We start from the raw sequence: 15754 nt of genomic DNA on the forward strand, positions 1-15754 counted from the left end.
AGCGCTGCCAAAAGCGTCACTCTAAAACTGATGGGAATGGATTGTTAGTAAGTTACAATTTTTATACACACCAACTCTTATTCAGCTTCTTCCAGTAAATGAAGCTCTTTTATTCACACTACAATACAATGCAGAATTTAGCTGGCCCTTTTGAGTATCATTTCATTCCTGTAGCAGATACAGTATAAAAGCATTTGCCAATTGTTGAGAAAGAGGCCCAGGCTTAAAGTAAATTTTTTCTTTCTTTTCAAATGAATTCCAGTGCTTTTTTAGTGGAGTTTTTTGTAGAGTTGCATTTAACCATCCAGCCTTTCAGGAACACAGTGCCTCCAAATAACACAGTTACACTTGGGCTGCAGATTCAACAGAATTTAATATGACATGACATGAGATACGAACAGATTTTAACAACAGAATAGGTACTGTCTCTCAAGACTTAGTTCAGCAGAACAATAAACTAAATAATCCCCAAAGTGACTAAGCTTTAGGAATTTTCATGGGATTCACCTCATCTCCAGGAAAAAATGGCACTAAGTGACAAGCACACATTTGAAGATTGGTGTCAAATGGAAATAAACCCGCAAAGCAATATACAACAGACAATTAGTTAAAATGCATATATAGAGAGAAAAATAAATTCAAACTAAAAAAGAACAGATGAGGGGAAAAGGTAATAGATTCTGCCACAGCCTGTAAGACACACAGAAGGGTTTGGTTTTGTTTGCTTTTTAATCTACAACTTTTACAGTATGAAATTCAAGCCTTAGTATAACAGTAGGAGTGAATTCCATTTCTGGCAGTGACAGATGGGCATCAGTCACTTCTAAGATTATTTAGGCCATTGCAAGAGCATTCCTGTAGTGTATGAAACACAGAAGACAAAGACGAAATGCAAGAGATCGTTTCACCGACAGGGTTTTAGCATGGCATGGATTTTGCATGACATCTACGAAGCAAAATGTATTGGCAGGAATTTTTGCATTGCAATAATCATAATTTTTTCTAGTTAGGCATGCAAAGCATCATCATTGTTCCCAGTAGACTTAAAAGAGGACAAAACAGTGGCTCTGCATAGCACATTGTACTGAAAGAATCACATAGATATACCATGGGGAAGTCCACAGGGAGAGAGTGGCTGAAGGAGCAGTACAAAAATACTTAATCAATTTGAAAAGAAAAAGCAGCTTGATCTTGTTAGCAAAAAATATGGAGATATTATGTGAAATGATTCCAAGAGGGAGGGCAAACAGATGGTGGGCAGGGAAAATGATTTAAAGAACAGCATTTTGTACAGAACAAAGAAAACTGAGATGATTCTATCTTCTACAAAGAGATCAGAGACATGAACTCAGTTGAGAATGATTTCTAGCCTACAATAAAGAGCTATATATTGTACATTTAGTCAAAAAAAGAGAATAGTTTCAAACTCAGAGGCTAGACTACTTGTTTTTCTTCCTTGCAACAAAAGTATTTCTGTCAATAATACTTGAGATGTGAAGTTCACACGAAGAAGGCAGACCAGACTGAGTACCGCATTGACAGGAAGCATTAGCTTCAATTAAAGGTAACTATGTTCTCACACCCTTATTTTAATTGCAGCTTAGGACTACCAGTTACCAGTGTCTGACTGCATGCAGACTACAAGACCTTGCCTTCAAGTAAAAATATTGACTAAATCAAAAAGAAACTGAAAAGTGAAACAAGGAGGCTTGTGAAATGAAACCAACATGTCATTCCATGACTCCCTACACTTCAATGTATAACAAACACAATAACAAGCCCCTGTGACTGTTTATTTTAGTCAGCAACATCCATTTCTACCACTGGTGAAATTTGTATTCTCTTCCATCCTCTATAGACCAGTTATTTAAAACTTCTAATGGAAAAGGGCAGGAAAGACTTGACTCCAGTGATCACCTGAGTCACTTTCCAGCTGCTACTATAATTCTTTTGCATGTAGTCAGGTTCTTATTCCCCAGTTTTTCTTACATCTCTGTTACCTCATGCCTGTCGTTAGATGTCAATACTTGAACGGCAGTATCAACGCATACTGCTTATCTAATACTGGGTATAACACATTATGTTTTTCATATGCAGTTTTCAGACACATTTAGAACACAAGTTGCTAAGAACAAAAACAATTATTTTTTCTTTGTAGTGCCATAATTTGATCAAATTTAAATCATTCATAGCATCACAGTATTAGAAAGGAAAAAAGATGGTGCAAGTCAAATAGGAGTATCAACTGTAACAGGATAGCTTGCCCATCTAGTAAAATAATGTCTCATTATTTACTCAGACGACATGGATCTCCTCTGTTAAGTTTCCCTTAGGGAAAAATCCCTCAATTCTTGTAATTTACCAAGATCCATTGCATTTCCACTATTAGATGTAATGGCACTGTTTGTCTGAAGAACTTTTTTATTAGGATGGTGCCCATATTACAAGGGAGACAGTAATTTTCTCCTTATATTGCCCCCCATTTGAATAGAGCTTCTAAGTTCTATTCAAGCTACAGAAAAAAAATGATTTCTTTATCTAAATCCCTTAGCTTTGACCTCATATTTCATGGTTTAATCTAAAATCGTCATTTTACCTTAGGGGAAAAATGCACAAAACTTGCTCCTCTACTTATTCTTCTAGAATATACTGGACATCTTTACTTAACACCAGTTCAGTCATTATAATCAGACAAACTCAGCTGGGACAAATATTAAAAGTGTCAAGTGCAGCAGTAAGCAGACTGTGGTTACTTTCACTGTTTTTAAAGTAGTAAAAGACAATGAAGGGCCCATGCCTGTCTAAAAAGATGGCAGAAGACACATGGTGCCAAGAGACAGGCAATGTATTTCAGAACTACAATAAAAATATTGAGACACTCCAAGATCCTTAGATTTACCGTAGCAGTATTTCCCTCTACACTTTAATATATAGTTTTACTCTGAGAAGTGAAATATGTCCCAAATGGCACAGTTCACCCAGGTTTAAATGATTGGAATACCTCCAGGACCTTGTCTCTAATGTTTCTGACTGGCCAAGCTGCAGCTCTTCAGGGGCAGCTAGCCAGTAGAAAACACCAAGTACAGAAATTTCAGTGCAATTTAGGCTGGCTGGGACCTATTGCCTTCTTAACTTCCAAGATAAATGTGCTCAAAGTGAAAGAGAAAGGATAATTACATTTTTCTGTAAGTTCTGCCCTTCAAAATGAAAAACTGAGATGTTTTTGTTAGATCACAAAAAAGCTAAGAATATCTAAATTTCATCTTCTTGGTTTGGCTTTGGGTCCACATTGGTAAGAACTGTACATAACGTATAGGCCCTCCTGTACTTAACAGAGGAGTTAAAAATTCACTCCTGGGTACAGCTTCTTCTTGAGTTGGCTGAGTATTTCTGTCTTCCAAATCCACCCACTCATGAGACCAAATAATTTGGCACTTGATCTTGATAATACGATCCGCCTTTTCCTTCCTCATAGTCCTTGATCAGTAGCGAAACAGTTAATCACTTTAATGTAAATAATCACTGAGAACATCCATCTCAGACCTGCAGCAACTCGGATGTCTTAACAGATGTCATGGCTTTAGTTCCATCCTGTTTGCAGTTCCAAAGTTTTCTTTGCAATTGTGAGAGCTAGATGCTATAGGAATATGTGAAAACTTTGAAACCATAAGTGGCATGGAACCAAACTAAGACATCTGCTTAGTTTTCAGAGAATCTGAGATGACAGCTCTGAAATGTGAGCTGCTCCAGCTGATCTTATAAATAAGATGCTTTCTGCTAGTCGTAGACTGTGATACAGCTATAATTAGACCTCAGTTTCACACAGAGAATCCATTTTTCTTTGTATGAGTTTTTATAGTCAGCTATAAATAATGAGAACTTAATATGCATTTCTGCTGTTAATGTCCAGGACTACAAGCCAGTTTGATTGTTCCAATCTGTGCTGACTTCTCAGCTACAACTAGGCTAAAAACAGTAAGAAAGACTTGTCATTAAAATAAATCCACAACTCCATATACTTACCAGAAATGCATCTGATATTAGAATACACTTATATATACATATGTAAATACATATATATCTTATATATGCACAAATGCATGCATACATACATATATAAAGAGTCTGATTTATACCAGACTGAGTGAATGAAGTTCTTCTTTATGGTTATTATCATTCAAAACAGCTGATCAAAGTGGAAAGAAAATACATATAAAACAATGTATGCTGTCTCTTCCAAGTTTGTAAAAAATGTTGGGTATTTCATGTACAGATTTTGATTTGGGATGCTTATGGTCTGAGAATCTGAAGCACAGGTGTTCATTAGTGTTAACAACACCTCTGTGATAGAATGACACATACGTACAGAGACATCTTTCTGACTTACAACTACCTAACAGTCCTCAGGACAATCTTTGCTTCTGAGAGTGAAGGTATCAAAATTCATAAAAAACGGTGTGCAAAAATGTGAAGAACACCTTGTTTGACAGAACTGCATCATAAAGAACTAAATATTCCTGAATTTAAGAATAAGGATGGTAATAAGTTCCACTTATTGAAATATCCTCAAGTACTCACTCACAAGATCTGTGAACCTAAGACAGCAGGAAGCCCTTTGCGTGTATATTCAATCTGATACTCGAACTGAGAAGTATACAGAGGGTATTGTCAGCCATCTGTCTCCTATGCATAGTTGGCTTGTAAATGAAATAAATGTGATCAAATAGGTAGCATTCATCAGCAGTGAGAACAAGAACACACCCACGTTTTTAAAACAAAAAATTCACGTGGCACAGGCAGTAAAAAAAAATCTCTGCAAAAGTGCTGGTTTTTCTACTCCAGCTAATCAGTGCTCGTGCACCTGAATCCTGAATATTTATGACAGTGAGATACATCTGTTAAATGTTCAGAAATAATTACACTTTGCTGAAGCAAAGCTAATGAATTCCCCTGGAACTCTGTGGCAAAATAAACAGATGAAAGGTATTAATAAGCATTCTGGATTCCTTTTTAAAAAAAAAAAAGAAACAAAAAAAAAAACACAAAAAAAACCAAACAAAAAAACAGCAACAAAACCCACAAATGTTTTCTTGCAGTGCTGATAAATACTTTGTATGTGTAGTCCAAATTTTCTGTCCTTACCACTGCAATTTCCCCATTTGCAACACTGCAAAATCCACATATTAACAAATCATGCAGTTTCATTTTACCTTTGCCTGCACCTACAGCAGGACGGAGAATACCAGCTTTAATGGAGGAAAACAAGAATAGGAACACTATATAATTAGATACAACATCAAAGGGAACACACATATATAATTTCATTATAAACCAGAAAAGCATGCAGACTAGATAAAATGCATTAATTCAAATAAATTAGAAACAATCCACTTATGCTGAACACTGACAGAATATTACAAGGCAAAAATTAATATACATGCATTTACAAAATTTTATTGCTCATGCTTGCTAAGATTCACGATTTAAAATAAATGCAGTTCATATGCAACCTTAATATACTATTAGAGAAATTGCACTGCATACCAACTCATCTAGGGCAACTCCAATAAACTACAGTTTTACTAAGCATAAAAATCCGTCAAAAGATGGGATAAAAATATTTTTAATACAAAGATGTGCAAAATCATAAAAGGCTTTCCCCTCAAATTTCCCCTTTGCTTTAAATTACTCTTATTTGTTAAGCTTTCATGTTTAAATAAATAACATCTTCAACAAAAGAACTGTGAAAATCAGAGATCTAGAATGGCTAGAGATGTAAAAATCAATAGTGACAGGATTGAACAATATACTTAAGATATACTTTTTAAATATTATACAATGTCACCAGTTACTTGGGGTCATAGATGACAAATTTATTTCTGCAGCTTTTTTAAAATTACAATTTTTGCCAGCTCTGTGAAAAAAAGTTTAGACCTCACAGAAGCTGTTGCATACTTCAAAAGACAAATAATTTCCTCTAGCCATAAAGCTGCATCATTTCAGTATTGTTCTCTGTGACCAGAGCAGGTCAATGAAGCAGAATAGGTGAATGGAGGAAGATCACTTAAAATGTAAAGTTACATGAAACTTCGAAGCCCAGAAAAACCAAAGTCTTAGAACTTGTAAGTTTATATCAAAAGGAGGGGCTTTACACCTCCTTTGGGGTTTCCACTACAGTAGAAAACGTTTGCACATCTTTTCTTTAAAATTATTTAAAATCTTCTATTAGTGTGTAATATAGTTAAGAAAGCCCCAGAAAAAAAATTACTAGAGGCTATTTCCTTAATGGAAGGAAGTATTTTCAATGAAATTTGTAGTGGTTTTTAAACTCAGTGGGTTTTCTTCATACATACCCATCTTACCTTCATCCATAATTGTTACTGCTTCCTCAGTTATCTGACTTCCTGATCCAACTGAAGTTTGTGCATTAAAGTAAAACTTGTACCGTGTGCTGTAATTTAAATTTTTTAATATCAAGCTGCTCTCGTTGGCAGGAATTCTTATCTCTACCAAGGGACCCAATTCATGTGTGTTGTTAACTGTTGTTACAAGAAAAATTAAAAAGAGTTAGTTAGGAAAATTGCCTACGTTATAATTTTGTTAAAACAGGCTTTTTTTGTTTGTATTTATTTGTTTTGTTTGTCTGCTGCATTGTTCATCACAAGTTCTGTGAATGATAATCTACAGTTTTAAAAGAAAGTCACCGTTGTGTAAAAAGGATCTATGCAAGGGGCCAGTATTCAACAGGGAGATCGGAAACACCTACAAGTTTTTTAAGTTCAAGTTCCATTCTCGTAAGTATCTGAATCCAAGGCAACTGAGTCCACATCAAGTCATCTGAACTTACACACTGCTAAACTAGCTGCCTCACAATAAATACAGCACACTTAGGAAAAAAAATACTGAAGTGACTTGTATGTAATGTCAAGGAACAGTGGAAGCTGGTAAGTGGAAAAAAACAAACTCCCTTAATCTCTTCCATGCACACAAAACTCTTTACTGCTGACAAATTTCTGGGCAACTAAGCAGTGGCATGGGGATCCTAAGGAAGTGATTTATAGCTCCGATATGAGTAAATGGCACATTTATGAATTTTTCTTTTTAAAATTAAAATACCATGAAAATTGAAGAAGCAGACAACAATATAATTGGATGTATTTTGATCTACTTCTAATGATACTTTCTCTGCAGTTAGAATATAGGATTTGTAAGTGGTAGTATCTTGCTTCTAGGTTGGTAACCAATTGTATGTAGGATTTCACCTCCACTTTTCTGTGAAGTATGGTTTGAAGAAATAGAAGTAATGGAAAAATGCTAACCTTGTACTTGAGCAAGTGAAGTTTTCCAAATAGTCATCTATATTGTCAAAATACATTAATCTTTCCCAAACTTGAAATCTACAATGCAATCATATCTTTTGAACATTATAAATTTAACACCACTTTTTCTTAATAAATGGACTGCTGTTTGGTAGACATATTGTCTAAGATAGAGTTATATATTCATAATTAACTTACTTGGCTGAAACTTCAGTATATATGATATCAAAACACCATTCGGATGGGTAGGTGAACCCCACTCCAGAGTCAGAGAGTCCAGTGTTGGGTTAGTAATCTTCAAAAAGGAGGGTGAGCTAGGAACTTTTAAGAAGAATATACAGTAAATACAAAGTAGATTAACTTAAAACAGCTCATGAATTATTCTTAAGAATACTACTGTATTGAGCCAGATTATGATTTTACGGTGTCCAAGATGCAAATTCAGCAATTATACCCTTAGTGTTCTATTTCTGAACATACTGCATTGAAGTTTATTCTCTAGCTTTCTCATTTCATACCTCCTTCAGGGGTCTTAAATACTTTGTCTGGGCTTGCAGGTCCTTCTCCTTTACCATTAACAACTCTAACATTCAGCTTGTAAGAACTATAGGGCTCCAGCCCTGGCAACATTCCAAAAGTCTTGTTCCCCCTGAAAGTCAAGATCTTTTTTTCTACGTGCCGCCTACTCCTTCTTGATAGACTCTGCACTTTCCAGTAGTAAACCTAAAGACAAAAGAAAATCTACAGTGAGTGTTTAGGTGTTCTGATTTTACAAACTCTAAGCTTTTCCACGAGTACCCATGAATTACAGGTAGGAATAACTGCAATTTTAATAAGCTAAACTGAGACACAGCATAGAGCTTTCCTGCTCCAGAAACAGATCTCGTCCAGTAATAGTCACATCTACACAACTGGGTGAAGACTATCACCTGTCACTTCTGTTAATGCTCAAAGCCATTTTGACACAAGTTCTGGTTTGGAAGTGCATTAATATGTGATGGTTCTCATGTCAGCAAGTCCATCAGAGAGGCACGACTCATTCATACCATCCCATTCTTTTAGTAAGATGTCTACACAGCTTCCAAAGCGGATTTGCACTTTGCTACCTTGTTATGTCACACGCTTGACCATGATATTCCCTGTGGTGTGAAAGCCAAGCAGATATTTTTAAATGGGAAAGAAATGAAAAGATTTGTCTAGACTGGAAAACCATGCAAGTTCTGAAAGGACTCTGAGGTTACAGTCATAGTATGATCTCTACTTAGGGACAGAAAGACTACTTCTCCATTTATGTGACAATTATTATCAGACCATAAAGCTGATTCTGGTGTCCATTTTGATGACTGAGTTTCTAAGAAACTACAGATGATCCTCACAGGCAATTACCTTGACTGCACTCTCGTCACTACACGGTCTTTCTACCATGATATCTGGAAAGATATTAAAAGTTGCCCTTACAAAGATCTGTGTTACTCCTAGGATTGCCACCTTCAAATACATCATTGTTCATTTTTCACAGCATAATTTTCATGCATGTATGATCACACACTAAAACCGATAAAGCAATGTAAATGGGTAAATCCTGGTTCCATTTAGGCCAACTGCAAAACACGTGTTTAATTAAGGAAGCTGAGATTTCACATATGAATTCAAAAAAGGGAACTGTTAAGACTTACAAAGCCCAACTAGATAACTTATAAAGCAACCTTACACTAACACCAGCTTTCTGTTGCTAACAACATAATCATTTGACTTTAATCACTGTCAAATGTCACTGTGTTTTACATGGCTTGAGTTAATGTTTTTCAACACTGCCAGCTGTCATCCTGTAGCTCTCATCCTACCAACTAGTGTAGAAAGCCATTTACAAGCTAAAAACAGCTTGAAGTGTTGGTACTATTAGTATTGAAACTTGTGAGGTATGGTTCATGATATTTTAAGAACTGTTAGCCAGTAACACTTCACAAAGTACATTACTATAGTTGGGTCATCACTGGCCACTAGCCAGGCTGAAATTAAAAGAGAGCTTTAATAAGCTGGGTTTGATAAGCAGTGATTTGGAAGAGGAACATGACAGTGAAAGAGACTGCATCACATTTTTCACATACTGTATTGAATAACCACTGAATTCATAAGAATAAGAGGAAAAATGGCAGCAGTCACAGTGAAAAGAATTCTTTTTAAAATTTCTTCTGAGGTTTGAAATGCTTTATAGTACCATAGTATATCAAGTAATAGCTAGATTAATACAAGAGCAAAATATGAGTAATGTGCTATAGACTGCTGCTAGTTAGATGTCTTCCTGCTTTGTTCATACATTTGTCTTCATGACATGACTCTTTAGAGAAATACTCCTCTCTTTATGAAGAAATGTGTCCCTAATGCAACACTGCATATTGGGCTACTGTCTGAAATAATTTTATTAATTAGGAAAGCCCTCTGAGTATGCTAGTAAGATTTTGCTGATGCGTTCAAAAAGAGGTAGTCACGTGCTTTGTCAGCTATGCTGACACTTAAAGCATACTCTGCATCTATGAAAAGTTTTCAGCTTGTATTCAGAGAAAGCTTTATGAACAGTAACTATCCACCAGGTCTTAGGACTTGTCATGACTTGTCTAGTTTTAAGCCTATTTCAGCTTGATTTAGCTGTACCTGCAAAAAATGTTTAAGAAACTTTTGCTGCATCTACCACTTGTTCAATGATATGCCATTATCATACTTGTCCTAGTCATAACAGCAAAACTAGTCAGTGGTCAGGTCTGCTGTCAATCCTGTGGTCTTGAGCTTGTTCTGTTTATGATTATTGACTAACTTATTTTAGCTTTAGCTTCAGTTTTGCTTAGCTTTATGTAATTGTGTGGTTCTCCACCCCACAAAAAAAACCCATACTGTATACAGAGAAAGACCAACACACTAAACAGAAGTAATCATGGCATGACTAACCCCTTAGACCAACTGGAGAGGAAAATGTGCAGCCCACTAGTAAATACAGGACAGAAAATAACCTTCAGAGACTCCAAGTCGGAGGAAAAAGAAATCTTCATCGAAACCTGGAATGATGACAATTCACTGTAACCATGCCTTTGAAGGGTGAGAACTAAACACCTGATGTATGTGCAGGCATTTGTATCTATGGATTTTTTTGTATAATTCATGATCTTTAACAGAAGTTTGGGGATTCAGATTATGAGCATTAGTGTTGCTGCAACTCAATTAATAATAAGCATTAACTTCACTAAATTCTAACTCTTTAATTCTCACATAATAGACGTTTTCTCATTGCCTATTTGTGTGTGAAATACGAGGCTGATATGAGACTGTCATCTAACAGATAAACATTTAACAGACTAGTAAATCCTGTTTCTCAGCCAAGTTTATTATCTAGGGCAAAGCACCACATTAACTACAAATACTTACGCTAGCCCACACAGAACTAGCTTAAGTCTCTCTGGATGCTGGTATTTTGTGCCAGGTAAGTGATATCCGCATACTAGGAACTCACATCCATGTGGTAACCAGCTGTAACGCACTAATTCAGTTTCAATGCTCTCGAATGCTAGTGTTCCATTTTATAAGTATGTGCATTTATTCTCCTCCAAATACTCCTTACTCTCTTCATTTTTCAAATATTTCTTTTTCCTCCTTTCATTTAAACAGAATTAGTTCAAATTAGTCTGTCTTATGAAGTAACCTAGTTTGGGCTGTGTAACTAGTCTGTTTTGTTAGAACAGATTTATTAATATACTTGCAGAGGAGCAAAGAAGTAATTATTTTTTATTTTCTTCTGTTGTTGCATAGAAGTCAGTATATCCTCTCATTTCACTCTTCCCTCCACAACCAGTCTACCATGCTTCTGCAGTTTCCACTCCTGAGTTTCTTCTGATAGGCTTCTAATGCAATCTCTGAAGCAACTTTTGCCATCAGATCTTCCCTGTCCTCCAGGGATACCAGTTCCCACAGTTTCTAACCTTGAAGTTCTTCTGTCTCCCATTCTCTATTAATTGCAGTCCTTTGTCTCCAACACAGTCTTCTCAGTTACCATCAAAGCCAGCATGTTATCTTACACTAAGCTTCCTTCAATTATATGTACACTCCAAATCTTCTGCCATTTCCTATCTCCTTAAACTGAGCTTTTAAACTGAGTTTTTTCCTGGCCTCTAAAAAGACACAGCACCCAGCATAAGCTAGCAAGTGGCCAGTTGTTCAGAATTAAAGATGTGATTGACCATATTACAGCAGAAGATGAGTAATCTTAGCATTAGACCTAGAGACTCCTACAGAAACTATTTCTCCTCATCCTCTAAATATTCTTTTGGAATAAGATCTGTAAAACTATTTTTTTAATCTATATAATGTGTGCAAACTTAATTGCAAACACATCGCATTTTTCTTCAAGGACAATGTTACAGGAGGTAAGTGCTATAAGGCTGGAACATTGCTGAACTTTAAACGAGTTGTATCAATGCTGTTGCTCTTGCCAGCAAAACTTGTGAGCTCACTGAAAAGCAAGAGTCCTCTTACATGTCAGTTACTTCAATCTGGATACAATCTCATACAGGAAAAGTGATCTATTTTAATAAATGAGAAACAGAATGCTTTTGACTGTACTTACTTTGTACCCTTGAAGGTGTCCTCGGACAGTTTTTAGTGGAACTGGGTCCCAATGTACCTTTGCTAATGTGCTGTTAATAACATGAACCTGCACATTGCCTGGGGCAACCATTGGCACTGTGTGGAAAGGATGCAACAAGTACCTAGTTAGAATGAGAAACCACATGAACATACTTTTTCAGAATGAGTCTTTGCATTGCACTCAAGGAGTAGGTTAAAATCTTCCTATGTTAAAAAGCTGACCTCAGGATTAATACTACAGAGTATTAGGAAGGCTAAATGACTTCATTTTAATTAAAAAAAAAACACCACTATCCCTCTTTTTCAATATTTTAGTATTTTAAATACGCATTTAGGTTACACATTTAGTTGTTTTTAATTAGCACAATTAAGTCAAACTACAAAACTTACAGTCTTCCCCTGAATGTCCAATCACCTCTGATGGCTCTGGTGCATATCCCAGGTCATTTAAAGCTTGCACTTTTATTTCATAGGGAACAAAAGTTGGTGTACCAGACACAATATATTTAGATACATTTGCAACTATAACAGATGTCCATTCATCATCAACATCTTTCTGACGCCAGCTGACTTTGTACTGAAGCCCTGGTCCATTAGACTGAAAACCTTTTAAAGACTGAAATGAAAATAAATATTTTTAAAAATATTCTGAAGCATGTGAAAAATTGCAAGTCAAAAAGGAAATACACCGATTTTTCTTTAGAATTTTACTGAAAATTTACCACTGTGTTCTGTGACAGAGAAACATTCCTGAAATTTCCAAGCTATGCAATTTAGCTTTTACAGGAGGTCAGTTCAGTTGCTTTTCATTCATTAGTAAAAATCACATTGAATGGTGATCCTGGATAATTCTCATGCATCCATACATTGCGATTTCTGTATAAATATTTTGTTTTCAAATATTTCTTAAGAAGTTAAAGAGGGAAAAACAGACTTACACCAACTCCCTATAAACAGTGTTCCCTAGACAATGTTTCTTGCCTGGGATGGGAAACGGGTTTTATATGGCTCTCCTTGAGCTCCTGTCATGATGGTAAGGGCATGATAGAGAAAACTTTTCCACAAAAGATTTTCAGCGGAAGAGTACACAATAATTTAGTTTATCACAAAAGCTGAGGGCAGAATTAAGATTCACATTAGAATTAATTCTAAAAATAAGACTCTACTTGAGATAAACCTCATTTTACATATTTAGGTTTTCCTAAATTGGCAGCAAAACATCCTCTATTACCAAATTAAAGGCTTATCTTGAGAAATCACTCAAGGGAAATACAGCACCTTATATTTTTTTTTTCCCATAATGCATGCAGTTTTTCCCTGAAAATGAAGACGGGGAAATGTCTGATTTTTACTCTTTTTCAAGAAGGTTTTAAGCAAGCAACTCATTGGGTGTTCTCACAGCGTGTTCACAGTTAGATCTTTATTTCTCAAAAAAAAAGTTTCTCACAGATCTGAAAAGAACCAAATGAAACCTCAAAAAACCAAACTTACCTCCCATGTTATTACCAAATTATCAGGTTCTGAGCCTGTCCCTTTTACATTAGAAGGATTTTCATCAGGGCCTAAAACCAAAATATTTCCACATGAACAAGAATGATTGCTGTTTGCATTCCAAGCAAATTCAATGCCAGAGTACAAATCAATCACTGGTAAGTGGGAATAGTTATTTACTTGCAGATTTTGTCAGGTACTGCTCAGATGGTTCACTCGGCTGACTTCTGCCAATCTCATTGACAGCTATCACACGGAATGAGTAGTTAACGTACGGAGACAACTTCAGTTCTACTGTTGTCTGAGTTCCAGGAACTTCCGTCTGGTAATGCCATACCCCTGGTTCATGCAGCCCATCTTCATATTCAATCACAAAGTCTGTAAACAGAAATTGAATCCAACTTTATGTCAAAACTTGGAACACCTTCCTAGATCAGTGTAGGCATTTCTGAATGAGCTCATCAGAAGGGAGGGAACCAATCAACGCTTTTAGAAATCATGGAAATTGAAATATAAGTACACAAACCAGAACACAGATCTATAATGTGGATCTCAAAAAGTAATGCCTAGGTAGAAATATAATAGAAACACTCTTACTTTTATTATTTGTTATTCTCACTAATGCAGCTACCTGTCAGGCAACATGTTATTACAAGAGTTCTCTCCCAGGTACCAGATTTTAATATAACAGGAACCCTTGAACTACCACAGCAAGAAACTGGGACTTTCAAGATTGGAATTTTGATGTAAAAGTAATATTTGGCTGACAAATATATTGGTCTTGGTTGTATCAAGCTGACAGTAAGCAGTACCTGTACAATATTAAAACTCTCTTAGTATTCAATTTTCCCCAATGAGATTGGCTTAGTGAAGAACTATTTAAAGTCAAGAACCAATACTTGAGGAAGGTTTTTGAGAGCACTTTTCAGTATCTTCAAATTAAGTCACGAAAAGTACGTTCAGAAGCTAAATTTCTTCAGAGTTCTCTGAACATTACGATTACTGTTAAGACCATACAGAGTATATAACCTCAGGGATAAACAGGCTTGTGGAACTCCAAAAACAAAACCACATTCATTAGCAAAGACAAAAGGACATTTTTTTTTCAGCCATGAAACAGCCAAGAAAGCTTCCTGCATTTAGCTATGAGATATAAATTTTGAAACACTTAAAAGGAATTGCTAGGATACAGTAAATAAATGGGAGAAGAACGCATAGTCTGAGTACATTCCACGGAACTTTAAATTTAGATATACAAAATCTATGTGAGCATCAATTGTTTGTGTGCTGTGTAACAAAAATTTTCCCCTATCTCATGTATAGGTGGGGAAAAGAAGCCAGAATATGACTCAGAATACATCCTGTTTGCACTACTAATGAAATTCTAAGGGGCATCTAGAAATTACTTTTACAAGAATACCTGCAGTACCACATAGAAATAATGCACAATAGTTTGAGGAACAAAGATGTTCAAGAAGTAAAATAGATAAGCAGTACTAATCATAGCTTTCTGGACTTAAGGCTTGCAGATTTCATCCTCACCTGAGTAGTGAGAAAGAAGGAGAACTAGCCCCAAATTACTGCCTGAGTTATAGCTGGTGTTGTGTGCTCAGAGATAAAGGTCTTGGGATGGGATGTTTTCTGGACCAAAGTCTTTGCTGAAAAGGGGAGAATATTATGTGCTAAAAAAAAAGCACCCACAAAGTTTTCACTACTGCTTTTTGCTTCCACAGTAACTATCATTCTGCCTGCAACTTTAGGAGAATAATTTATAAGAGACTTCAAGGAAAAAAATTCTATTTCAACTTTCAGAGAGATCCTAGTATGTCAAGCATATTACTTTTGTAAAGGGATCACTCATAATGAAGTGCTATCCTTGAGTCTTGATCTGCACTGTGAAGTGACAGCAGCAGCAGCAGCAATAATAGGCTTACTTATGAAGCAAATGCCTTATTTCGCAGGCTCTCAGGGGACCACGCAGCAATATAAATTGTATCATAATTAAAATCAGCATTATTTAGTCAGAAGAGTTCAATATCAGAGTGCATGCAGTATCTCAACTCTAGAAAAACTAGACATGAGCCAACACCACCCAGTATCATCTCTTTTGAAACAGTGTGATCTCATTCCCATAGAAAGACAAGACTTGTGCCTTCTGATCTGGAAAAGAAAAGGAAAATACTGATACAAGAATCATAGAATGATAGAATGGTTTGGTTGGAAAGGACTTTAAAGAGCACCTAGTTCCAACCCCCCTGCCGTGGGCAGAGACACCTTCCACCAGACCAGGTTACTCAAAGCCCCATCCAACC

At 36.0% G+C, this 15754-nt stretch overlaps 1 protein-coding gene across 7 annotated transcripts in view; it reads right to left on the reverse strand.

The window, feature by feature from the left end:
* NRCAM (neuronal cell adhesion molecule) overlaps positions 1–15754 on the reverse strand; it is a 77813-nt gene that overhangs the window by 23284 nt on the left and 38775 nt on the right. For 4 of the 7 annotated variants that reach the window (XM_009710187.1, XM_009710186.1, XM_009710182.1 and 1 more), the window contains 8 exons: positions 13623–13820; positions 13443–13513; positions 12342–12567; positions 11932–12047; positions 7838–8042; positions 7518–7640; positions 6363–6539; positions 5211–5246 (listed from right to left, as the gene is read on the reverse strand). In XM_009710187.1, coding sequence (XP_009708489.1) covers positions 5211–5246; positions 6363–6539; positions 7518–7640; positions 7838–8042; positions 11932–12047; positions 12342–12567; positions 13443–13513; positions 13623–13820 — 1152 coding nt within the window. The remainder of the gene's footprint in view (positions 1–5210; positions 5247–6362; positions 6540–7517; positions 7641–7837; positions 8043–11931; positions 12048–12341; positions 12568–13442; positions 13514–13622; positions 13821–15754) is intronic. The other 3 variants (XM_009710185.1, XM_009710188.1, XM_009710189.1) reach the window with 1 other exon arrangement.

The sequence above is a fragment of the Cariama cristata genome, unplaced genomic scaffold, assembly GCF_000690535.1.
Source record: "Cariama cristata isolate BGI_N322 unplaced genomic scaffold, ASM69053v1 scaffold2641, whole genome shotgun sequence".
In the NCBI taxonomy this organism is placed as follows: domain Eukaryota; kingdom Metazoa; phylum Chordata; class Aves; order Cariamiformes; family Cariamidae; genus Cariama; species Cariama cristata.